This window comes from Conger conger, chromosome 11 (genome assembly GCF_963514075.1).
Source record: "Conger conger chromosome 11, fConCon1.1, whole genome shotgun sequence".
In the NCBI taxonomy this organism is placed as follows: Eukaryota; Metazoa; Chordata; class Actinopteri; order Anguilliformes; family Congridae; genus Conger; species Conger conger.
The window spans coordinates 14,363,545-14,389,797 of record NC_083770.1 but is presented as its reverse complement, the minus strand read 5'-3'; the positions used below and the strand labels follow the sequence as shown (position 1 = coordinate 14,389,797).

Below are 26,253 nucleotides of genomic sequence, written 5' to 3'. Positions count from 1 at the left end.
GTTTATGAAATCACTCTGCTCACCGATCGACTGAGAATTTGCCCAGAAATGGACTCCAATCTCCAGCCAGGATGAGGGGTCTGTACTCAGTCTTTGAAGATGTAAGGCATAAGAAAACGGTGATGTATTCTTTAAAAAAAAAAAAAGTGATTGTACTGCCCTGTCGAAGTTATGTTCTGTTCTAATCCTCCACATTCGGTGCCTGCAGTTTCAAATACTGACCACTAGATGGGGTCTCACAATCACAGTGTTTAAAAATAATACAACATTGGTACATTCACTGCTCTCTTAATAGAAAGCCTAGCCAAAAGTAGGACATTTTCCGATGTATATATATTCTGAATATTTTCCTCATTGTGTTTTCGCAGGTTTCTTTTGCCTCAGCTCAACTGGCTGTTCGTAGCAGTTTAAAGATGGCCACACACGTAAAGGTAAGAAGGATCCCTCGTGTTATGTATGTGGACAGCTCTTCCAACATCGTGAAAATCTTCCGAAAAGTCAAACCAGTTGTTTTTTTTTTTCCCCCTGCGTATTTTCTTTGACATTTTGCCTATTTGGACTTCTGGTACGGACAGTCTTCCGTGAGTCGAGGAAACGGTGAGTCTCAATGTCGGCTGTGTTCTCCTGGCCTGTGGTGAGAAATGCTCTCGGCTTTTGCTGTAAGTTATCACGCTAGTCTATGTAAAATGTATCTTGCTGTTCTGCAACCCCGCAGCCCCCAGCCCACCCCTTCCCCCAAACATACACCACACATGTACACAAGCAAACCAACACACACACTCACTCAAGTGCTCAATACTCAATTTCGTTGAAATTTTCTGAGAAGCCAGAGTATGGAGTGCTGTCACCGGGATCTGTGTACAAAGAAAAAAATTACTTCAGTTTCTGAACAGGACTGAATACATTAAAATGCTATTATCAGTGTTGTTGTTTTACATTGTTTTAAAATAGGAATGGCCCGAACCAGGTTTTTTTGTCTCCTGATCCAATCCAATTCAGTAATGTTCATGTAATGGTCCGTATTGGGAGTGTGTGTGTGTGTGTGTGTGTATATCGATGTGCTTTTGAGTTCATAGTGGTCTATATGTGAACATATGTCAGTGTGTGTAACCAGATGGAAAGCCCATAATGGACGTGGAGACCTTGCTGTACCTCTCACACACACCTGCACTTTAATGAGCTGGAAAACTGAGCTGAGTCAACATTACTGACCTTATGGAGACCACACAAGACCCTGTACCACTGACATTATGGGGACCACACAAGACCCTGTACCACTGACCTTATGGGGAACATGTAAGACCCTGTACCACTGACCCTGTGGGGAACATGTAAGACCCTGTACCACTGACCTTATGGGGAACATGTAAGACCCTGTACCACTGACCTTATGGGGAACATGTAAGACCCTGTACAACAGACCTAATTAGGAACAAAAGACCCTGTAATACAGACCTGACAGGGACCACACAAGACCCTGTACTACAGACCTTACAGGGACTACACAAGACCCTGTACTACAGACCTTACAGGGACTACACAAGACCCTGTACTACAGACCTTACAGGGACTACACAAGACCCTGTACTACAGACCTCAGGGGGACCCCAAAAGACCCTGTACTACAGACAGTTCTGTTCTCTACTGCAGCCTGGTACTGCAGTCCAACTGCAGCATGCTATTGTAGCCCATTGGCCTGATCTGAGATCAGCCCAAGGAGCTCACAGCTCTCTGTGACAGGAAGCCATCATTTCTGAAGCACTGAACCCAGAACAGACACATTGTGTGTGTGTGTGTGTGTGTGTGTGTGAGGGAACAGGCTGTTCCTGGCTGGCACATTGGGCTGGACACAGAGCAGTACAGGGTCTGATAATACTCAGGACATGCAGACATGCAGTGTCTGACCTACCTCCCTTCCTGACTCTCAAACCGGTGTTTTTTTTTTGTTTTGTACCTTTTCTCCTGAGCCAGCACAAATCAAACTATATCAACAGAAACTGCGAAGTTGCACATGCTGCACCTATGTGTTACTCACCCATCAACCCACACCCAACCCCTATTCCCACATCCTAACCCCCTCCCCAAAAACATCAGGTCAGGGAGAGTAAAAAACAGATGTCAAATTTTCGCAAGCTCAGGGTACAAGGCCTGATGGACTCAGTGTTCACATTTTAATGGCTTCCATCTGTAGAGCTAATGAAGGCTCGGAAGACATACTGTGACTTATCTTAAAGGGGTTGACAGTGGGCCACCCAATGGACTGCACCACGCGTGCTATCGCCCCCCTTAAAAACACAAACAGAAATACCTGCGCACGGTCCCTTTTTAAACACGACGTCATCGATCGCAATATCGCTTCTTATCGACGGTCCCCGGATAGCTTCGAATACGATCTGCAAGAGCAAACACGGGGGGGAAAGTCAACGGGGGTGAAACTGCTTTTTAGGGAGTTTTATGGGTGTAACTCCAGCAGCGTTGTAATTTTGTAGCTTGTAGGGCCTGAACATACACAAATATTCATAGCACTGAAATGAGGTCAGTCATATAGAGGGCTTTAAATGCTGAGTGTGCTTAACCACACACCTGACGCCAGACAGAGTCAAGGGTGTTAAGAGCTGTAGGGGTATGTTTGCACTGACCCCAGGTCAGCCATGTTGAGGTGTGTATTGTGTGCTGCCCTTTTGCACTGTCCCAAGCTTAGCCATATAGAGATGCATGTATTCGTATCAGCCGTATAGAGAGGTATGTATTGTGTGCATCTTTTACACTGATCAGAGGTCAGACGTATAGTGGGATATGTATTGTGTGCATCTTTTACAGTGATCTCAGGTCAGCCATATAGAGAAATATGAATTGTGTGGCTCTCTTTTACACTGATCTGAGGTCAGCAGTATTGAGAGATATGTATTGTGTGGCACTCTTTTACACTGATCCGAGGTCAGCCATATAGAGAGGTATGTATTGTGTGTATTTTTTACACTGATCTGAGGTCAGTTATATAGAGGTATGTATTGTGAGGCAGTCTTTTACTTTGATCTGAGGTCAGCCGTATCTATGGTTTTTAGCAGTGCTCACCTGGTGGCGGTCCTCGCAGGTGTAGTCCACCATGCCCAGCATCCAGGAGATGCTCTGCTCCCCCTGGCGCCTCCACAGTAGGGATTCGCGGGGGTGGTGTCCGCCCTCCTCCCGCCACAGGAACAGGCTCAGCTGGCCTGTCCCGGAGCCGTACATGTGGTAGTAGAACAGCAGGCACTGGGGCACCGCTGACCCCCGCAGCTCGCTGCTTAGCAACCGCGCGCTGTGGCCCGTCAACATGTGGGACGCCTCCAAGTACATGTAGTACCCTTTCAGTTAAACACACGTACATACCCTTTCAGTTAAACACACGTACATACCCTTTCAGTTAAACACACGTACATACCCTTTCAGTTAAACACACACGTACATACCCTTTCAGTTAAACACACTTACATACCCTTTCAGTTAAACACACGTACATACCCTTTCAGCAAAACACACACGTACATACCCTTTCAGTTAACACACATGTACATACCCTTTCAGCAAAACACAGACGTACATACCCTTTCAGCAAAACACACGTACATACCATTTCAGTTAAACACACACGTACATACCCTTTCAGTTAAACACACACGTACATACCCTTTCAGTTAAACACACACGTACATACACTTTCAGTTAAACACACTTACATACCCTTTCAGTTAAACACACGTACATACCCTTTCAGCAAAACACACACGTACATACCCTTTCAGCAAAACACACGTACATACCATTTCAGTTAAACACACACGTACATACCCTTTCAGTTAAACACACACGTACATACCCTTTCAGTTAAACACACACGTACATACCCTTTCAGTTAAACACACTTACATACCCTTTCAGTTAAACACACGTACATACCCTTTCAGCAAAACACACACGTACATACCCTTTCAGTTAAACACACGTACATACCCTTTCAGTTAACACACATGTACATACCCTTTCAGCAAAACACACACGTACATACCCTTTCAGCAAAACGCACGTACATACCATTTCAGTTAAACACACACGTACATACCCTTTCAGTTAAACACACACGTACATACCCTTTCAGTTAAACACACACGTACATACACTTTCAGTTAAACACACACGTACATACCCTTTCAGTTAAACACACACGTACATACACTTTCAGTTAAACACACACGTACATACCCTTTCAGCAAAACACATACGTACATACCCTTTCAGTTAAACACACACGTACATACCCTTTCAACAAAACACACGTACATACCCTTTCAGCAAAACACACGTACATACCCTTTCAGCAAAACACACACGTACATACCATTTCAGCAAAACACACATGTACATACCCTTTCAGCAAAACACACACGTACATACCCTTTCAGCAAAACACACACATACATACCCTTTCAGCAAAAAACACGTACATACCCTTTCAGCAAAACACACATGTACATACCCTTTCAGTTAAACACACACGTACATACCCTTTCAGCAAAACACACGTACATACCCTTTCAGCAAAACACACGTACATACCCTTTCAGCAAAACACACACGTACATACCCTTTCAGTTAAACACACACGTACATACCCTTTCAGTTAAACACACACGTACATACCCTTTCAGCAAAACACATACGTACATACCCTTTCAGTTAAACACACACGTACATACCCTTTCAGCAAAACACACACGTACATACCCTTTCAGCAAAACACACTGGTACATAACCTTTCAGTTAAACACACACGTACATACCCTTTCAGTTAAACACACACGTACATACCCTTTCAGTTAAACATACACGTACATACCCTTTCAGCAAAACACACGTCCATACCCTTTCAGCAAAACACACACGTACATACCCTTTCAGCAAAACACACATGTACATACCCTTTCAGTTAAACACACACGTACATACCCTTTCAGTTAAACACATACGTACATACCATTTCAGCAAAACACACACATACATATCCTTTCAGTTAAACACACACGTACATACCATTTCAGCAAAGCACATACATGCATATCCTCTCAGCAAAACACACTGGTACATAACCTTTCAGTAACACACTTTGAGGTTTGAGGTTTGCGGACAGAAAGGCCGAAATGAAGACAGCAGCAGACCTGAGCAAAGCAGGATGGGATTGGTTGGTGACTCACCTACCCCTGTGGTGTGGTCCCCCTTCGGCCCAGTGTAGGAGGTCGGGGTGTGGCCTCTAATGCGTAACCAGTCGCCCATGTCACCCTTCTTGACCTGGGTGTAGCCGCAGTTGCCAAACTCGAAGTCGCACTGCCCCGGGAGAGACCGTGCCATCCCTGGAGAAATGGATCAGCTGACACGGTTAGCCATTATGACATCACTGTGACCTTTGCTCTCTGGACAGCTCACACTATCACAGCGCAGATTCTACACTCACCAGATACTCAGCCCCTGAGTCCCTTCCATCCTCTCTGCTTCTGAACAGGGTTAAAAGGTTCCAGAAGGTGACCGCCATTGCCAGTAAAATACTAAACCTTTTTTTTTTTTTTTACCCCCGTCCTTGGTCAAGCCACTTAAGAAGGTGCACCAAGCTGGAATGCTTTGGCTTCAGTAGTAAGGGGGGCAAAACTTTCAAGACTAAAAATACAGAGCGAGTGTCTGGTGGATTTATAGAATCTGTGGTTATGCTGCCATGGCTGGGACCGCTTCATCCATAGCGTGCCAAAGACATCGATGGAACAAGGCTGCTAATTAGATCTAATTAGATCTCCCATTCACTTTTAACAACCTTTTCCATCATGGCCAATATAAGGCATCCCATCAATCACTATATTCTTTGTGAGACCTGGATTACAGCACTTACACTTTGGATATAAACTTCTCTTTAGTATTGAATTTTGCCATTCTAGACTCTTCAGAAGCCAGACCACCTGACCTGGTTGAACTGCTGTGTGACATCATTGTGACCTTTGCCCCCTTGTGAGTTCTGGCTCTGCCAGGTCTGACTCTCTGTATAAACACAGATCTCCACAAGAGACGGCTGATTTATTTTGTGTCCACAGTTCGTATAAATGTTGTTATAAGGACTCAATAACATGCAATCCAACTCCAGCTTAATGCTAAGCTACAGTACAACACAAACGTCATGTGGCAAGACTCTTAATGTGCAAAACAGGTCTTTCTGTCAGCACAACGGCTCAACTTATTATTAATGCAGTAAATTTGTTGACATCCATGACTGTGGTCAGTCTCCCTTCATCGGGAAAACACTTACGTTACAGTCCACTGATGTTCTTCATGTAAGGCAAATATAGTCCCCCTTGTCTCCTATAAATTTGGTACAGATCACTCAACAGCATCCATAAGAGAGGGGGACTTCATCAGTTTGAACATCATCACTTTCTGCTCATATCCTGGGGCCCAAGACTGCCATTGTTACAGGGTTTCTTCCACATTGTGGAGATATGACAACGGTTTCGGATCGCAGTAGAGACGTTGTTCGTTCAGCTCAAGGAGCCGGTATTGGAGAAATGGGTCAGGAGAACACGGGAGGCCAACGGGTCTGTCCCAGAACCCCGAGACAGCGCGGCAAACGGAAAAATCCGGTAAGCGGATGTTTTCCACAGCTCTGGAGGAACAGTAGTAAACGGTAGCTATGGTAACCCCGTACAACAGCCCTGCCCAGTCTGCTGGTAGCCCGCAGACAGCGCAAGGGAAGCCTCCATTTTGGACGCCACTGGGAAGGGCACTGTACTTATGTTTAATAACAGGCATCTGCTGCGTCTGCTGAGGCCCAGTTCTCTCCTCTCTGATGAATTCGGGACACCGTGATCCTCAAACTGAAAGAACAATGAGGCTCCGGCCCTCGCCTGCGTCACGCCCTAGCGAGGTTTGTCAGGCCCCGAATCGCCATTGACTACCGAGCACTATCAATCGCTTGTGTGCATTTCAACCAATCTAATTAAGTTAGCTCTACACAGCAAAACAAGACAATAAACACATTATATAGATCATCCATAAAAGTACCCTCTTGAGTGATCACTGCACTGACTGTCATCTTAACATCAACCAAAGAAATGCTATATGTAAATTAGATTGTTGCCTTCTAGCCAGGGAGCACTGTCATAGTAAGAGCCAGAGTTTGTTTCTATGGTGATACTGGAGAATAAGGTTCCCACGATGCATACAATAGCTGGTACAGTGGACTGTGCCAATCAAATACTGACAGAACTTCTGGATTTAATATTTTAATCAGAAGTTGGTAGAGAGAATGTCAAGCTGGACAGCTTCGTAAAATATGTACAGCTATTTCTTAACATTCTATCATGGTAGGTTTGCTGGCCTTAATGTAGTTTGACTTATCTGTATTATTTATAGAGTACTTTCTTACTCTCAGCGATCAAAGAACCAAAAGCATGTCTATGTCAGGCTGCATTTGACCCAACGTGTTGGCAGTTGAATAGATCTATTGAAAACTATCAGCCACTTTCAACGGTCAGTATTCTATAACAGACCAAGAGTGAGAATGAGACCATTAGCAAGATGAGCTACCTGAGGAAACACCTACAACAGAGGGGGGGTTCCTACCTGCAGCGACACGGCAGTCCCCGACGTTCACAGTGACATCATCTAGGGCCACCAGTCCACAGTCCCAGAAGTTCTTACATATGCTGACAAACACCACCTGTAGGACAGATCAGTACTGAGAAACTCTACCTGTAGGACAGATCAGTACTGGCAGACACCACCTGTAGGACAGAACGGTACTGATAAACTCCATCTGTACAAAAAACCAGTGCTTGAATTTCCCAGTCAGTTGAATCAGGTATGTCATCTAATAACTCAAAGTGGGTTGAGACCACATGGGATTGTACAGGTAATCAGTTCTGGTATCTCCTCACTGAAGAATTACGACCAGCCATGTAAATCCATGCTGACTCCAACAGATGTAGTACATTTCTTTGACAGAGCTGCTTATTTTCAGGGCCGTGTCAGAGGGTGGGAGAGGAGGTATCCCCCTCTAACATCCAGGGGCTGCATCTGAGCCCAATCACAGGAGGACGCGTGCCGTCCGAGGCCGCGTTGCCTGTGGCGGGTTGGCGGTCAGGACACATGGTGCCTTGGCAACCAGTGCCATTTTCAGGAGAACGCTGAGCGAAGTGCGGCTGGATTACAGCGAGTTCACTCTGCTCCTAATCAACAGATCCCTCTGGTCCTAATCAAAAGATCCCTTCCAGATCACTCCTCCTGTCTCTTTCACATTCATCCGTCTGCCCTCGAACCGCAGACCTCTTGTCTCCTGGCCCTGATACAGCAGCCATGGAAGGACATGGCGGAAATAGCGAGCTGTTCCTTGATGAACACAATGATAAAAGCAGGCACCGGCATGCTGTGTCCTGGGTGTCCTAGGCACACCCAAAAACAGAAGTTCTACGGTCTGTGATCTCCACCCCAGCCTATCTCTTGGTCCGTGATCGCAATGTCCCCTAGGTCCACTCACAGATTTCTCTGGTGCACCCATGATTGGACCTCTGGCATGCTCCTAATGATAATGTCTGGCTTCTGGAGTTCAATCCCAAAAATGCTCCTTGGCATCTCTCAATATAAAAGAACTGGATCTCCTCACGGTTCCACAAGGGGCCGGCCTGTTACCCACAAAACCCCTGCAGAGCACAACCTTCACTCATTTTCCTGGATCCAAACACGAAATTGGAACTGCCGCCTGTAATTCCTTTTTGAGATGTGTCTCCACGTCCTGAACTTGGCCCCGGCACATCCTACCTCCCTTCTGCAGGTTTATGGGAGTTTACTGTATGCTGGACCCTGTCTGGACCAGGACAACTTCTTTGCCTCAACCTGGCTTACCTGAATTTCAAAAAGTAACAGTTGCCAATCCTTCCATTTTCGTTAATTAGCAGTCAAAGCTTTTAGAATTCATTTGCCGACTCCTTAAATACTGTGCACAAAGTGTACATAATTATTATAGTTTTAAAGATTACTGTTTTTGTCTGCTTTGAAATGAATGGCGGCTGTATTCTTGAAATCACAATAACTCTGTTAAAACACTCCTTTGCTAAAGCACCCCTTCATTTTGCGGTGGCACTGTAGTAACATGAATGCACAGTAGTCGAGTTACAGTTTTACTGAACACATATTCCATGTAAAACACAGATTTTAACTGCACTATACAAATTTTCTGAATAGTATCTGAAAGATTTGTGGGAAGAGGCTGATAAATGACGAAAACCAAAAGGGTGCAACTGGATGGACATCCTGACCTGGGGTCAATTTCAGTCAATTTAGGACAGGGGTCGGCAACCGTGGTCCTGGAGAGCCACAGGGTGTGCTGGTTTTTGTTTTCACCTTAAAATCAGCAATCAGTTCAGACCCAAGAAACAAGATGAGGCAACTGTGTAATCAACTGCTTTAAATAATCAGTTAAGTGCTGAGCAGTACAGTACACCCGGCAGCTCTCCAGGACCATGGCTGCCGACCCCAGGTTTAGGAACTTGTTCCATATTAATAAAATTTAGTAGGTCGATGCGGGGCCTTACCTTTGTGGGCATGGGTTTCTGGTATGTGATGTCCACCTCGATCCAGATGTCTCGGGACGCGTCGGAGAGCGACCACACCTTCTCCTGCGCCACGTTGTTGTCGTCGTAGACGTAGACGGCCAGGGCGTTGTCCACCTTCCGGAAGCCGTGGAGGGCGTAGTGGAAGCGCAGGCAGTACCTGAGGTTCTCCGGCAGGATGGGCCCGTGGAGACGCCCCACGTACCCCGGCCGGGACGTGAAGCGCGTGTTCGCCATGAGGAAGAACCCTGTGAGGAGGAGGAGGAGGAGAGAAAACAAATGGTTTTAAAGGGGAACTCCGATCACAAATCATGATTGAATATATTAGATGAATTATCATTATTACAGATAAGGACATTTCTAAAGTGCTACATACAATATCTACAGCACAGGTTCCCACCCCAAGCGATGTCCCTCGGGTAAACCCCCCCCCCCCCCCCCCCCCACTGAGACTGCAGTTCCAGTTCCAGTTCCAAAACCTCCATCTAGGCACAACATGTCTCTTTGTCTCCACCACTGTCCGGGAGATTCTGGGCTGCCTCAGAGACACTCCGGCTCAGTTCACTGGTCCTGCTTGGCTCTTAAATTAAAATAAACCCCCTGTTACAAAACCTGCTCTGCACTGTCAGAGGACTGGAGATGACTCCATATCCTGCTCAAATATATTAGCAACCTCCGTATCCTGCGCATCTCCTCCTGGAATAAACCTTGGAAGGTTTTTTAGAATGTTTTTTTTTGTCTTCAAAATTCTATGTCAGTGTTTTAGAACTGCAGTGCTTTCAGTCACCAGTAGTACTTCTAGCATCAGCATTTGAATGTTCTGTTAAGAAAATTCCAGTCACATATTTGTGATCTTACATCTTAAAGGATCAAGAAAACTTCCAAAATGGACCTAGCCTTGGGGGTTGTAGCAATGAGATTGACCTACAAATATAAGTGAACATTCCATGATGGGAGTAGTAACCTGGAGGGAGTCAGTAAGCTCACCTGTTCCCGAGGTGTGGTCACCTATCCTGTAGACGTTGGGTTTCACTGAAACCCTGCTCCATACCGACCCCTCCGCCCGCTCCTGGTAGTACCGGCAAAACCCCTCCTCAAAGTCGCAGTTGGCGATAGTGGGGTCAAAGGTCGGCTCTGTAACGCAAGCAGGCACGTGTCATCCCACCCGTCCTCCTGTAATCCCACCCTGAAGAGGCGCAGGTGTGTGCGTCCAGGTGACCTCACCTGTCTCTGTGTCACAGAACTCCGGGGAGAAGGAGATGTCGTCCAGAGCCACGAACCCTCCTCTCGGGCTGTTGAAAGCCACTTCAAACACCACCTGAAGACAGACAAGCACAAGCTAATTTTCCACCCAAATGTTTCGCAAATGATACGCAAATTTCCAAAAAGTCAGCAAAAGAAAAATGTGAATCAGAGTGTTACCAGGAAAACGCAACAACATTGCACAATCACCAGTGCCAGCTGGTGGGGAAGCATAATAATAATATTTTATTATTTATTATTCAGCTGATGCTTTTATATAAAGGGAAGTCCCTTTAGATATCTAAAGGGACTTACAGTTGATTAGACTTAGCAGGGGACAGTGTCGGCTTAAGAGCCTTGCGCAAGATCCCAACAGCTGTGTGGTTCTTATCGTGGCTACACTGGGGCTTGAACCTCAAACATTGCAGGTAAATGGTAAATGGTTGGCATTTATATAGCACCTTTATCCAAAGCGCTGTACAATTGATGCTTCTCATTCACCTATTCATACACACACTCACACACCAATGGTGATTGGCTGCCACGCAAGGCGCCGACCAGCTCGTCAGGGGCATTTGGGGGTTAGGTGTCTTGCTCAGGGACACTTCGACACTGCCCGGGCGGGGGATCGAACTGGCAACCCTCCGACTGCCAGACGACTGCTCTTACACAAGCATGTGAGATCCTGGTCACGTCACAATTTGTTTTAAAAAAATCTGTTTCCATCACCTTCATCACATCTCTTTAGTGATACGTAAACTTACAAGCAAAAATGTGTTTTTTTTCTTCAGGCATTTTGACTCAGGGTTACTTATGCACAAATTCAAAATTCACAAAAACGGTTGGATGGAAACCCCACGACAGATATATTCCATGTTTTCTGTTTGCACATACCTGTATGTGTGTGTGTGTGTGAGAGAGAGAAAGGGTGTATGTGCATTTGCAGCCAGAATCTCTGGATCTCTGGATTTTGGCAGCATGCCAACTACCATCAATAATCTGCCATGTCTCCCTCACCCCTGCTGCCAGGCTAATATTAGTACTACAGATGTTCTCAGCAGAAAAACTAGTCTTCTGTGTTGACTCCGTTTGCTATTGTGTTGCTACAGTATCGCAGGAATGTTGTGAGCAGGTGTGTCCATTCTCAGGCCAATCTTTCCCGTGAAATACTCCCTAATTCAAGTTAACTTCAGCCCTAAGTTGAGTGCTGTCAATGAAGTGCAGAGTTTTGGTCCTATGGTTGTTTAGTACTTCAGGAACCGCTGTTGTACCTCAGCTTGCTAGTTCAAATCTCAGGAGGGATATTGCCGTGGTGCCCTTGGGCAAAGGTCCTTGAGTTGAGGCGATTCCGTAAAACACACAGCTGTTTGAATGTATCATGTTCTAAAGAAATATCCTGAGTAGCTTGCTCTTGAAAGACCACTGCTAGGAAAATGAATGATGCATGATTATTATCATTAAAGTCGCATTATGGATTTAGAAGTTGTTATTTTGCAATTACATGCATATTATGCTAACCCATTTCTACAGCAGTGCTTCAGGGGGTAATTACAGTGAGGTTGAAGGAGGTATCACCACCGCCCCATTCAGGCACAGAGGCCACAGCTCTCCAGTTCAAAAACCCAGCCTGAAGTCCCAAAAATACACAGTGGGCAGGGTAATATCATATGGTCTGAAGGGGCATAAACAGATGCTTTTTAAAGCCGTCCAATGGTTGACTGATGCCACACGCATGCCACAAGTTTCCGCTAGCCAGCATCAAAAAATGGTATTTATAGTGTCGGTACGAAGATCTGAATGCGCCAGATTTAGAGTGAAGGGGCCAGAACGGCTGCTCTCTGGTGAGTGTCTGACTTAGGCTCTTGCGACGTGTGTGTACTTGTGGGTCAGTGTGCGATCGGTAGGGAAGTTAGTCTCCACCCCTGGCTAAAAATATGAGCTGCTGTAACTGTTGGCCTCGCGTGTACAGACGGCGTTTACGGGCCACATGACGGGTTGCTCAGTTGGTGACTGTGTCTTCTTTGGGAACAGATGCAGGACAACCGGGCCCCGCATTCTGCCCACGGCCGTGCTGTAATCTCGGCCACTTCCAGGGAGCTCTTTGATCCTGGAAAGTAGGGCACATTTGGCCAAACTGCCGAGACACGTGGCATGAAGCAAAATGTGTGTCACGCAAAAGGATACTTCATCGATGATCGCTTTGATCTCCGCACTCTGACAGTATTTAAACACTGACCCCGTACAGCATGACTGTGTTTCAGTCAATTTTCAACACTGAGTGCTCGATACTGTCACAATGTTAATTGCCTAACCTTACATGACATCACATTAATGGCATTTGCCAGACGCTCTTATCCAGAGCGACGTACAACAGAGTGCATACCCATAACCAGGGATAAGTGCGCTGGCAGTACAATGTCAAGTGCTAAGGCTACAACAAAGAGAAGGCCATAGGCCTACAGGGTAACCATCGTAGCGGCTAACCCCTGCAGACAGAGTTAGCAGCCCAGCGCTGTGTTAGAGGCAGTGCTGCAGCAGCCAGCCCTCAGCAGAGTTAGCAGCCAGCACTGTGTTAGTCAGTGCTGCAGCACCCAGCCCTCAGGTCCAGCTGGGAAGCTGCAAAGGGCTTCTTTGTGCTGGCCACCAACACTTCAGTCTGCTTCCACTTATGTCCAAGCTCCCCTGGCCCTGGGCTCTCCCCTGTGCCCTAGATTCCCTCTCACAAGTTTACGGGAGTTTGGTGTGAAATCGGCCCGGTCACCAAGAAGGAAGCTGACGTGCAGAAAACCCCTCCCCTTCCAGAGGCCTACAGATTCCTCTCTCTAATCTAATTACAGATGAAAGGAGAGTAATATTAGCCTGAGATATCCATGTACACACGCCATTCAAGAAGGTAGCATCGACCAAAAAGAAATAGCCTTTATATGTGGTCTCCATGCGGGGGGCTGCTAAGTTTAGCAGTCCCTGCTAAGGAGAGGTGAAACTTTGGGTCATTTGGTATGTAATGTAATAGAATTTTTCTGACAAGCTGCCAGTACAATTTTTTAAACACGTCTCATTATGGCTTACATGGCTTTGATCCTTTGGTACAATACTCAAAAGTGCCCGAAGCAATCTTTTAGAACAAATTTAAGTTGATACATAAATGTTAATTTTTTAGTTTTCTTGAATATGTTTTGAATCATGTATTTCATAGGCTTAGAAGCAGCTATTTAATTCTACATAGACTGGGTCGCATCACGCACCAGATATTCACTAGAGGGGCAAATTTGATGAATATCATTTTAATTGATGACTTGGTTGTTCATTAAAAACACCATGCCACTGATGGCCATTTTGGAAAGCAACCGTATTGTGCACGCTTACTAACAAGCAGAAATAGCCAACTTTCACTTTCAATTATTGTCTTGTGATTTACAAGAAGTAAAGAGACGTGATGAGCTGACACAATGATATGTTGACAGAATCCTCTCACTCATGATCTGTTTTAGGCAGACACCTAGTAGAATAGTAAAACTGGCAAACGAGCTCTTGAGAAAAAGCTAAATCTACATTGACAGGTCATAAAAAGTGCCCTCCGCCTATTCTTCAGGAAAAGTCAGGTGTCAATACAGTAAAGCAGCACATCTGAGAAAAAATACCCTCCCCAATGAAGCCCAAGCACCGCTTATGTCAGCAAGGATGTAGCAAAGATGAACTGGCTTCATATCAATTATTTCCCTCACATTCTACAATGATTATTGCTTGCCAAGAATCAAAGTGGCCACCTTATACCCACTATCGCTCATTTCTGATTACATCGACCTATCGCCCAGGACCAATCAGAAGTGTAAAATAAACATTGTGTGGAATGGTGGTGAATTGAAGTCAGGCCACGCACACATTTCATTTCATTTCATTATTGGCATTTGGCAGAGCAACGTACAGTTGATTAGACTAAGCAGGAGACAATCCTCTCCTGGAGCAATGCAGGGTTAAGGGCCTTGCTCAAGGGCCCAACGGCTGTGCGGATCTTATTGTGGCTACACCGGGATTAGAACCACATCACACCCCATGTCTAAGCAACCTGGTACCGCCTTCGCACTCCCCTTGGAACCTATGTCCGACTGACCTCCAGAGGGTGGGGGGCTTTGATGTCCACCTGGACCAGCTTCCAGTGGGAGGTGGCATACACCTCGGGCCTCCAGATCTCCTCGTAGTGACCCAGCTGGTCCTTGGTGAAAACGGAGAAGAGGTTCCCGCGCTCCTGGTCCCTCTGATAGTAAAAGGCCAAGCACCCCACCATCGGCGTGGTCGTCATGGGCGACGACAACTTGGCCACTTCCTGGAACTTCTTGGCATAGATTGAGTTGACGTACATGTAGTGGCCTGATTTTGGGTGGGGTGGGAATTAAAGAGGTCAAGAAAGCCACATAAGACCAAAACCGCTGAACAAAGATCCAAAGACAAAATCAAAAAAAGAGAATTACTCATCATAATTATCATTCAGTCCTAATCAGGGGGGAGAGAAGAACCGGGAGAAGTTATACACAGCAAATGAAAGGAAACTAAATGGAGTGGTAGCGAAATGGGAGAGGAGGAGGGAACTATGGGTTGAAAGAAGGAAAAAGATGGCATCAGGAAGATATGAAGGACAGTGGTGCAAAGAAAAGATGGACAGGAGATGAAGGAGAAAGGGAACTAGAGAGGGCAGAACACAAAGGAGGATTGCGGGTGGAAAGATAAGAAGAGAAACGGGAGATGTGGAGTGAGAGCGGGAGGGCGAAGAGGAGGAGAGGAAAAGAGGGTAACACCCCTACCTCTATCGTTGTTCATGGTGTGGTCATCGGGCAGGTTGGACTGGGGGTCTCTGGCGATGTTCCCCCCCACGTACCAGTTCACGTTGGGGTTCCACTGATTACTGTATCCACAAAGGTGGTGTTCCTCAAAGTTACACTCTGACAAACACACCACAAGCTACTGCGTAAGTCACACACACACATACTGCCATCAACATGTATGGTTGTGTTGCATTCTGTTTTGTACATGCTTTTGTGTTTGTTTTTATGTCTACTTTGCTTTTATTCTTGTGAGGAGTGATGTCATGTGGGAGGACCACAGGGAGACTAGCAGTCGCCAAAGGCGGCAGCTAACAGGGTTCCTAACGAGGCGATAAACAACAAATATGAATCAGAACATGAGACCTAACTGTAGGGCTATGTGCAATAACGGTTTAAAGTGAATGTCCTCTGAACATTCTTTTGAAACTGCTTCACCGTAGATGGTTTTATTCTTTATAATTGCGATAGCTCTCTGTAAATTATGAGCCTTTCATGTACTGTCGTACGTTATGCCTCACTCTGAGCCCCTCGGGAGGAGAGCGTCTGCTACATAAATCAACTTCACGATAAATCACGTCTCATTTCTTCCCCCGCTGACCCCGGCGGAGGGGGGGACCGACCTATGCAGTATCCAGGTACGATGTGAATTTCAAATATGGCCACGCTGTTGCCTGCTCCGCTTCCAGGTCCGCCTTCCATTAATATCTGGTGGAGGAAAAAAAAGAAAGAAACAGAGGGAAAAGAAAATAAGAAGACCAAAAAAGAGAGAGGAAAAAAAGCTGCGAGATGTGGAAATCCTCTGCAGATGTGCCAGAAATGGCTGGCGGGCCCGTCTGCAGAAAAACCACAGCCCCTCGGGTCAACCTGAAGCAAACGGCTCTCAGGGTCTGAGACCTTGCAATAATCGGGCCCACAATAATTCCATTCATTACCTCTAAACGGATAGCGTTTATAATTGGAGCCTGTGACTTTTCGGCGCATGAATCACACATAAAATATGTGCTGAGGAAATGTTCCTGTTTCCTGCTGCTGTGCAGTAGTTCTGCTGCTACCGAGGCATTCTTTCACAATGCAGCCCAAATCCATTGGTGCATGAGTTTGGATTCATAAATATTATGATTTTTCTGCAACATGGAGGGTAAAGCGTCTAAACGTCAAACGCTTCCGTTACGCAATTATAATCCTGATTAACTTGATTAACTGTGAAGTTGTTTTGTTTTTCTTTTTTTGGTTACTTTCCATCCATAACTTAACAGACTTGTCAAAATCAATTTAGTCCCCTGTCATGTTTAGATTTATCCTGTGTAATACACGTTCTTTTCTTTTCCAGACTGACCCGCCTTTGAAACAGTCGCTCCCCGCCATGATTAATGGCGTTCATGCATTTCCCTCCGTCTGTAGAACACTGTGTGAAGTATGTGTGCTACAGCGCTTAGCGGGCAGCGACAGACTCTGGGGACCTACTTCCTCCTGTTCCCGGTCTGAAACCACATTACTGCTGACTGTTCCTCGGCAGATCGCCATGCTAACGCCGGACCACAATGGGGATGATGTCACAGCACGCGTTACCAAGGTTATATTTCGGACCATACAAGTGTTTATGAATGTTTATTTTCTGCTTGCCACTCTGGCGCTGGGCTGTTCATAGAAAGCTCTGATGGGATCACTTTCTTCGTCTGAAACTTGATTGCGGGCCTCCCGGTCTTAGCCTCTTTTGGTCTCGATCCGAAAACCGACAACAGCTCCAATCCCCCGTAGGTCTAGTTTCCATGGAGCCCAGATCTCTATGTCTTCTGTGTTGCCAACATCTGGTGTCTCAACACCTGCTGCGTCTTTCAAAACCGTCCCGAGGAATCTGTGCATCAATTACAATATCACTGTAGTGCACATTACAGCACATAAAAAGCTTGCTAATTTAGTCAGCCAGCAGTGCATGGAGTTGTGCCGGTGTGCCATGTTTTTATGAGCGTCGTGTTGAGTCTTGTCGAGACGTGACCTCTCGCTCCATCGTGCCAGCTCCATGACTCACGCGTGCCGCTCTGGAGACAGCTTTTTAAAGTCCCCAGTATGTCTGAGTTTCATCGAGATGAATCTAAAGCCCCTCAAAACCCACAGCCTGGGTCTTCTGACCGCAAGCTTAGGCTGGTGGAACGACAAACGACTTGCGGTGCGTTTCGTCTTTCAGCAGGAAAATGCTGGTGCCTGACACATACTTGGGATTTTGTCTAAAGGACAGGCCTTACTGAGGCATCACTGCTAGGGAGAGGGTTTTGAGGGCGGGTTTTTATTTGACAGTTTCTGTAACTTGTAGGAGCTGCAGGTGTTCCAGGAATGTTTCCAGGGCAGGTACCATGTGAAAAGTGGAGGGTTATTTACTGGCTTTCAGGATGGTATCTTGTTTGAGGTGTTTGACAGTTTTTGCGGCAGGAGGTGGAGTCGGGTGGGAGGGAGTGAGATCAGGGGGGGAATGTGGGAGTGGGGCGGGGGGAGGGGGGGGGTTGACATGCTTAAGGTACCTTGTATTAGGCAGAGCAGTGGTTAGGGGGTGGGGTGGACTGACTGTTTTCAGGGCTGCGTACCTTATATGATGAGGTTGTGTTGCGCAGGTCCACGCTGGCGATGACCCAGCTGTCGGAGGGCATGGAGGAACTCCACAGGGCGTAGTCGAAGTTCTCATCCTCCGGGCGCAGGTGCAGGTGAAGCGACCCGGACCCGGTGATCTGGTATACCAGCCTCAGGCAGGTCCAGTCCAGCAGCTCCAGGTCCGGGCTCTCCAGAACCGCCCGCCCCGAGTCCACTGCGATGAAACGGCCTGCCATGGGGATACATATACATACAGATTAAATTCTGTACCAGTACCTGTACTCAACCGTGTAATTCAGGGGTCCCCAATCTTATCCAGAAAGGGCCAGAGCGAAGTAGGGCTTCATGGTACCCGACTAGCCTAGGTCATGTTGCAATGACAACACCTGCAGTAAATTAACAGCTGTTACAACCGCAGGAGGCAGTTATACCCGCAGCAAACCGTTATAACCACAGCAGACTGTTATAACCACAGCGAACTGTTATAACCACAGCAAACTGTTACAACCTCAGCAAACTGTTACAACCTCAGCAAACTGTTATAACCGCAGCAAACAGTTCTAATTACAGCAGACTGTTTTAACAATAATAGACAGTTATAACTGTAGCAGACCGTTATAACCACAGCAGAGGTATAACCACTGCAGACAGTTATAACCACAGCAGCATAGTTATAACCAGTGCAGACTCTTACAACCACAGCAGATTTCTAACCACAACAGGCAGTTATAACCACAGCAACAGGTTATAACCAAAACAGACAGTTATAACCACAGCAGACACCAGGGAACAGCTTACCATGCATTTTCTTCCTGCATCAGCGCAGGAGGTGGCAGACGCACAAACCTGCAGTTAAACAGTGAGCCAGTTTCCAGCTCCACTAAGACAGAGAGTCCTTCATGCAGCGAGCACATTGCCGCTGTGCTGGACTTGAAATAACATCAGAGGCGACTTCAAACGGCCGAGCGCCGCGCTCTTTCAGCACAGCCAATGGCGGCAGGGCGCCTCGCGTCTACAGGGGTCACAAAAATCTGGGCCCCTTTCATGTCCGAAAAACAGGCCTGGCACCCATCAGCGCGATGGGATGGGACAGGATAGAATAAAGTGCGTCCCCTTCCACCTTTCAGACCCGGCAAGGTTGCTCCATGTTAAGTAGAAGTTTCTAGAACCTGGATTTGGAGCCACAGTCCCAGGGAGATGCAGCCTCCTAGTCTCCAGTGGGAGCGACTGCTGACTGCAGGAGAGACAAATCTGCCTCCCTCCCTTTGGACCCCTGCTGCGGCTTAAAACAGTGGAAAATATGAGAGAAGCCCTTCCAGATTTCAGTGTTTAAGAGAGTGTTTAATGCATCTGACATTGTTTAATGGGGTCAGATTAAACAGTGCAGTGCGATAACCGTCAAAGAAATATCATCGCCGCTATTGTTTCAATTTTGGAAACGTACAGCCGTTTCATTTCATCACTGTTAACTTTAGTGTCCTCCACGCCTCCTCCAGATGGAGCCTGATTGTGAAAAATGATTCATTCCAGATGCCACCTTTTTGGACCCTTTTCCTCTCTTCTTCTTTTTCTTGAAACAATAACAGATCCCTTCAGCCACTGCAGTTAGCGCTACTCTCTGCGGACTCGTTAGACCTGGATCCCGCAAAAGAGCAAATACTTCCTCACCACAGGAAAAGCCCTGTCACATAAGAGCGGCTGTCGTCTAGCCCCGAGACGAAAGAACCAGACGCAGAGAAGGTTTCCCAAATTCGGACAGGAAATCTGCCTTACAAACCCTGAAACGGGTCTGTCCTCTCTCCGTTTGCCCTTGAAATGCGGCCTTGATCTAATGTTTTATGTGCGTTTCAACTGCACGACCCTTTGTAAGCGGGCTTGTGGAATTCATGAATAATCCATATTAAAATTCATAAAATCATGAAAACGTTTCCTTTCTCGGTAGAATAATTCCCCTGAGGATGTATTTCACATTTAAGCTGGCCTGTATGACGGCTGGTGTGTCTACAAATCTGGCTTTCTTTTACATTATATTTTTGCAGACTTGTACCACTAGTTATTTGAGTAATGGTTGGGTTCAGTATTGATAATTTCTCAATAAGCAATCCTAAAGTGCCCCTGAAATTCAGAGATGATGGTCTTGCACACCAGCGTAATGTGACTGATTAAAAATGTATCATTTTACCGAATAATTCTCAGCATAATTCTCTTAATGTGACGATGTCACAGAATCAGTATCATTGCAGAATCAATGTGGGGTTTTTTTTCATGAAAATGTGAACAGTTGTAATGCTGCCAACGTCGCAAGCAGCAGCACTACTCAAGTGTATGCAGGTGTTTGCTCCTACCATTCACTACACCATCTGATTTCACTAATTATCTTATTATCTGAACCAAGCCGGTAAAATAATTAAGAGAAATCAGGTGATGTAGCACACGGTAGGAGCGTATAGCTGCAGACGTTGCGGCCCGCAGGACGTGGATTTGAGCAGCGCTGGCGTTAACAGTGCCATCTTTGCATGTTTTTTCTTTTGTGCATTTATTTATCTGTGGTTAAATTTCTCCACTTTATCTCCGAACCCTGAGATGTGGGAAACCACCGCGGAGAAGAGGCGTGGCCCGGCTGCAGCACCTGCGGGATGGCTTCACTTTCTCGCCCACTTGTTTATTCAGGACTGGCTCTGCGGGAATCCTATATTTATTTGTGCGTATTTATTTGTTTTACGCAAGGGTCAGAAGAGCCTTTTTCAATAAAGTTCAGCATCTGGTTTCCGTCTCTTTCTTTCTTTCTCTTGCTCTCTCTCCCTCCCTGTCTATCTCTTTCCCTCTCACTCTCTTTTTCTCTCTCTCCCTTCCTCTCTCTATCGCTCTCTCCCTCTCACTCTCTCTCTGGCTCTCTCTCCCTCCCTCTCTATCTGTCCCTCTCTTTCTCTCTCTCCTGCCCTCTCTATCTCTCTCTTTCTCTCTCTGTCTAAGTCTCATGGCGACTCGCCAGCCATGCGAGTGTCAGACTGCGGTGTGACCGCGACCCTCTGCTGGTCTGAGTGGGATGAATGGGGTGCGTTCAGCCGTGTTTGTCACAGACAGCTGCGGCCCCCCCGGTCACAGCGCCCCTGGGGATCAGGGGCCTCATTCACAGCTCAACGAGGGCTCCTTCACTGCAGGCCAAATTTCATTACAGCCCACCCCCAAGGGGACTACTTATTCAATTACCCAGACCGGATTCTTTACCTCCTCGGATTCCAAAATGTTTTATTAGCACTACATTTGTGTGTGTGTGTGTGTGTGTGTGTGTGTGTGTGTGTGCTAATGTTCCAATTAAACACACGGTCACGAGATCAAGCCTCTGCTGCTGTGTGTCATTAGGAATGTGTGACTAGTAGTCTGCTGGAGTGGGAGACCGCTGGCTTTGACTCACCTGGTGTCTAGGTGTGCCTCACGGTACTGTGTTGGGTCCGCTGCAATTTTCCTCTGGTGCACACTGGTTGCCCTATGTCAGTCATGAGCAATATACCTCTCCTCTAATCTGGGCTAGCTCCTGTAGTACATTAGTGTGCGATACACCTCTCTTCTAATCTGGGCTAGCTCCTGTAGTACTGGGCATGGCTGCCATGGTGCTAACTTGAGACGCACATTTGGAAATCTTCTGGATATTTGGAGCAGCTACAGAGACCTCCAGGATATCCTTGCTGTATTAGGCTGAGCTGACCAAAAGAAGTGCTTCCCTCAGCTCTCTCTTGAAGACCGACAACAGAAGGACGGGTTTATGTCCAGCCCTTTCTACAGCTCCTCAGCTAACGACACAGAGTGTGGGGGAGAGTGGGTGGGTATGTGACCCAAGACGCCTTTTTGTGAAAAGCAATCTGTGACAATGTGAACTCCCTCACCCCCACCCCCACCCCCTGGCTGTCTGCAGTATGTGTGATCAAACTGAAGCTGTCCAGCGACAGACCTGGGAGAATATCTCTCAATATGAGCAGTCCAGGCTTCAGCGGACGAGCACATTCACAGACATGAACCGGCACATCTTTAGCAAGTTCTGGACCACAGGATTCAAGAAGAATAAAAAAAAAAAAAATGAAAAAAAGTAGTTTGGCTTTAAACCAAACCGCCTTTTTTGCTGGTGCTTCTATGTCTTCCCCTCACAAAAATAAGCGTTAGTTTAGGTCTCAATCTGCGTCTCTGCCGCAAAGCTCTTTTTATGCCGAAACAACCCTCCGTTGCCAGGGCAACTAAACACAAAACATTGTCTGGGTTCTGTCGTGTTTTTTTTTTTCTTTCTTCCTTCAAATGCTTGATTTATCTGCCCGTCAAGGCTTGTATGGCTAATCTTTTTACACCCACAATGCTGTCATAGGTGCTACCTTGCTGGCAGTTCTTTTAGGGTTTTTTTCTCTATCAGTGGGGATGAATTTCTCACAGGTAGATAAAGCCTCAGCGCTGTCATTCGCAGAGTTGGCACGCTTAGGCCAGCAGAGTCTTTACAATAGCCACACTTATTTTTAGAGGATAGCATAAACTCCCTAGGCCGATGATAAAATGTATCTCTCTTATTGGGTCTGCTGAGGCTAATGTCAAACGCTAGGTGAAGAATTACTCCAAACAAGCAGGCTGGGAGGTTTGGCACAGTCGTTCTAGCAGAGTGGGGCACAAGAATTTCCCGGCCAAATGCCCCATCCCGAGTGACATACCGAGCTTGTTTTTCCCATTACAATTTTTTTTCAGTTGGGCATTTCTGCTAAACCTTTGTGTGTGGTCTAAGGTGTAAAACCTAGTTACTAACTCTCCTGAAGTACTGTGTGGTCTGTTGGGTGTGAAACCATTACTGACTCTCCTGTAGCACTGTGTGGATCTGAATTGGTCACTGATTTTAAGGTGAAAACAAAAGCCAGTAGGCACTGCAGCCCACCAGTTTCAGGGTTGAGAGGTCCCTGGTGGAAAGTGTAAAATGGCTGACGTGGCATCAGCAAGAGCCAATAGTCATTCGGAATGGGCCATGAAAACAAAGACCCGCCCCCCCCAGTCACAGGACTGGAAGCTTAATAGTAATTTAATTGTCTAATATAGATACAACATGTAATGGCTGTATCTTTATTAGCTCTGGTTATAGTTGTGCAGTTGTCACGAAAATACATGTATTATTCTTACTGCTGTAGGAGTTAACTGTGGTTGAATGTTGAATGCCCCTGTGATGGAAAATCTGGTGAGTTTTTCACTAACAAGTATGTCACTCAGTCACTCACTCTGTGTTGCCAGATCTGGCTAAATAAAGAACACTGGTGAGCACAGACATCTGGCGATGACCCCTCCCCAGCTGTTAAACAGTCTCAATGCTCAGGGCTGGTTCATTTTTTTCAAAGATTTTCTGTGTGTATGCGTTGGTATGACAACTCTTTCATCTTAACGAGCCAATCCTCTCTCCGTACTTTGCCACCTGTTGCAGGACCCCAGTCCAACTTCGGAGTGCTGAGAGAACCAGTAACGGCAAACTCCCCCCCCTCCCTATCCCTGCTACTGAAGCCAAACACCTGCACATCCACTAGAAGCGCAACCATTCCAAGCACCACAAATGTGCCGGGATAGGAGGTGAAAGTTCTCTGTGAATCTGAGGCTCACTTGACCGTGGTGAACACCACTTCCCACAGCCTGATAGACATGCATGAGATGCATTCCCAAATTTTTTGTTTTTCCACTGTAAAAGTAAACCGGGCTCATAACCCCAATGCCATTTTCCAAATTAACATTTTCTCTCCCCTGTGGGTGTACCTAGAATTCTCACAACACAATATCCTCAAGAGGAGCCTGTGCCCATGACCCACTCGTTGAGCAAAGACATGTTCTGTGACCCTGGCCATTACTAAAATTGAATCTGTCTCCATGGCTAAATATACAATTCAAATATAATATTTGTCAAAACACCTGTATTTCATTACATCTAGCGTGCAGTTAGTTTTTTCATTTCTGTGTGTAAGCTGAATGTCAGGACATTCTGACCTCTTGTACTTTGTTGGGCATCAGTTTGGCGAGGTCTGTTTTCGATCATGGGAAGTATTACTATGCTTTGCGATGATACAGACGGTGTGGGGAACTTCCCTGGGAATCTCCGTCTCCCAGGCGAATATCTGGAAGGATTTCTTCGCGGTTTCGTGTTTCTCAGTTTGCATCTCAAGCGGTATGGTGTGTAACACCTGTCCTTAACACACGTCAAGCTTACACAATGCTTCTTGTAGCGAATATGATATTGTCCATAATATTACTAATAATCGAGGACTCTATGTTTTTCGTGTTATTTTCCCCAAACTGAAGTGCAAAGCAAAGCTCTATAAGATTAGTGGGTTGCGCATTTACGATGACTAGGATTCAAACAAGCATCTATTGTTCCAACAGCTTTTTATTTCTGTCGGAGGCGAGAATACTGCTGCGTACAGCACTCAGTGGAATTCCTCAGTGGAGAGAGTCATCACCGAGTGCGAGTATGCATATAGGATAGAAACGTTGGGAAGAGTGACTGTTGATATTCGGTCTGGTTGCTACCAGATTATTTTTATCCAGAAAGACAGCGGACTCTGATTCATTTAAGACTTATTTCACAACAAACTAGCGTCATTTTGAAAGTTTCGTTTCGAACAAACATCTTTAATACCCGCCACATGTATCCAGACATAACGGTTGTCCTGTTTTCTCGTTGTAGGCCTGTTTTGTGGGCAAATGTATAGCTTACACGGCTCAATGTGCGAGTGAACATACAATGAAGCCAAAGCAAGATTCAAACATTGCAAGGTGTAATTAACTATTTTGTATGCACTCCGCCATCAAATTATATTCTAGCACAATCATCGACTGTCACCCGGGCAAACGAACATTTCCCTTACCTTCCTCGTTCATGGTCCAGTTTCCGTAGGCAGGATCGGATGAATATCCACATGTACCCTGTTCAAAATTGCAGGATCCTTGCAGGAGAGGCTGCCCCCTGACCGTCAATAAGACTGCTATGATGGAAAAAAAGAGTTGGATGGGAACAAAGCGCTATTAATGCTGAGGTAAAGACAGCTAAATGTCATGCATAATGTGGAGAATAGAATCACTTTTTGGTATTTTGCACGATTTGTGAACCTCCTTGTTAACGCGTACAGAGTTCATTCAAACTGTGCAAAGAAAAAAAAACCCTCATAATTCATCCACTTCATCCAAAGACGCGAGACACTTATCTAATTGTTACAACGCAAAACCTGGCCGATATTTGGTAAGAAATTAAAACCCGTGCGTTTTCATTATTTAAAGACAAAGTAAATTCCTCGAAAGTTCGACGACTTACCCATCACACCGATGACACACCAGAGTATCATTGTAAAGCCGAGCAGGGCACCAGCCGGTGAGGGAAAGGATGCGTCGTCCGGGGCTTTTCGTCTTTCCAAATTAAAAGTGAATGCTATAACAGACGCCAAAAAGTGGTATTTGCCACCAAGTTCGCCCGGAGTCGGTTATCTCTCTGTACAGGGATGCAATTTCTCTCCCAAGTTGTCACGTTGAAGTTACATTGTTTAATTTCAGGCGCAAGCCTCGTTCTGCACTCCGCGAGAGAGCGGAGGAGATCAGGGAGGCGGTAACTAACACATTCCAGATTTTTTTGACGCTCACACCGCGATGGAGAAGGAGTCCACTCGGAAGCACTTAGGGGAGGAGGCATGGGTATTGGGGGACTCCGCGATTAGCAGTTATTTCTCACTTTTCACGGCAGATATTCATCTCTTTTTCCCAGTTTAATGAATAATGTGTGCACATACTGGACAGGTTGAATATTGATTAGGGTAATATTTCGGTTCATATATTTGAACATTGTATGTGTGCGTGTGTGTGTTATGGAAGTAAATTCCACCTAAATGAGGACCTGTACTGATTTCTGATTAACTATGTTTCCCTTCATTACTACACGCATGATGGCATTGGCAATAAGGTCACTTTTTTTGAAAAGTGCAGACTTAATATAGTGT

The 26,253-nt window shown here is 46.0% G+C and overlaps 1 protein-coding gene across 1 annotated transcript; it reads right to left on the bottom strand.

The window, feature by feature from the left end:
• Positions 1-743: 743 nt before the first annotated feature.
• On the bottom strand, positions 744-25,634 carry mamdc2a (MAM domain containing 2a). The gene is made up of 14 exons (XM_061261598.1): positions 25,578-25,634; positions 25,135-25,251; positions 18,262-18,494; positions 16,303-16,387; positions 15,662-15,799; positions 14,974-15,230; positions 10,845-10,938; positions 10,608-10,754; positions 9,603-9,868; positions 7,636-7,732; positions 5,229-5,384; positions 3,076-3,344; positions 2,309-2,393; positions 744-854 (listed from the first exon to the last, which is right to left on the bottom strand). Exons 1-14 carry the CDS (start codon positions 25,606-25,608, stop codon positions 793-795), a joined length of 2,037 nt encoding a protein of 678 aa, XP_061117582.1. The 5' UTR covers positions 25,609-25,634; the 3' UTR covers positions 744-792.
• Positions 25,635-26,253: the final 619 nt, after the last annotated feature.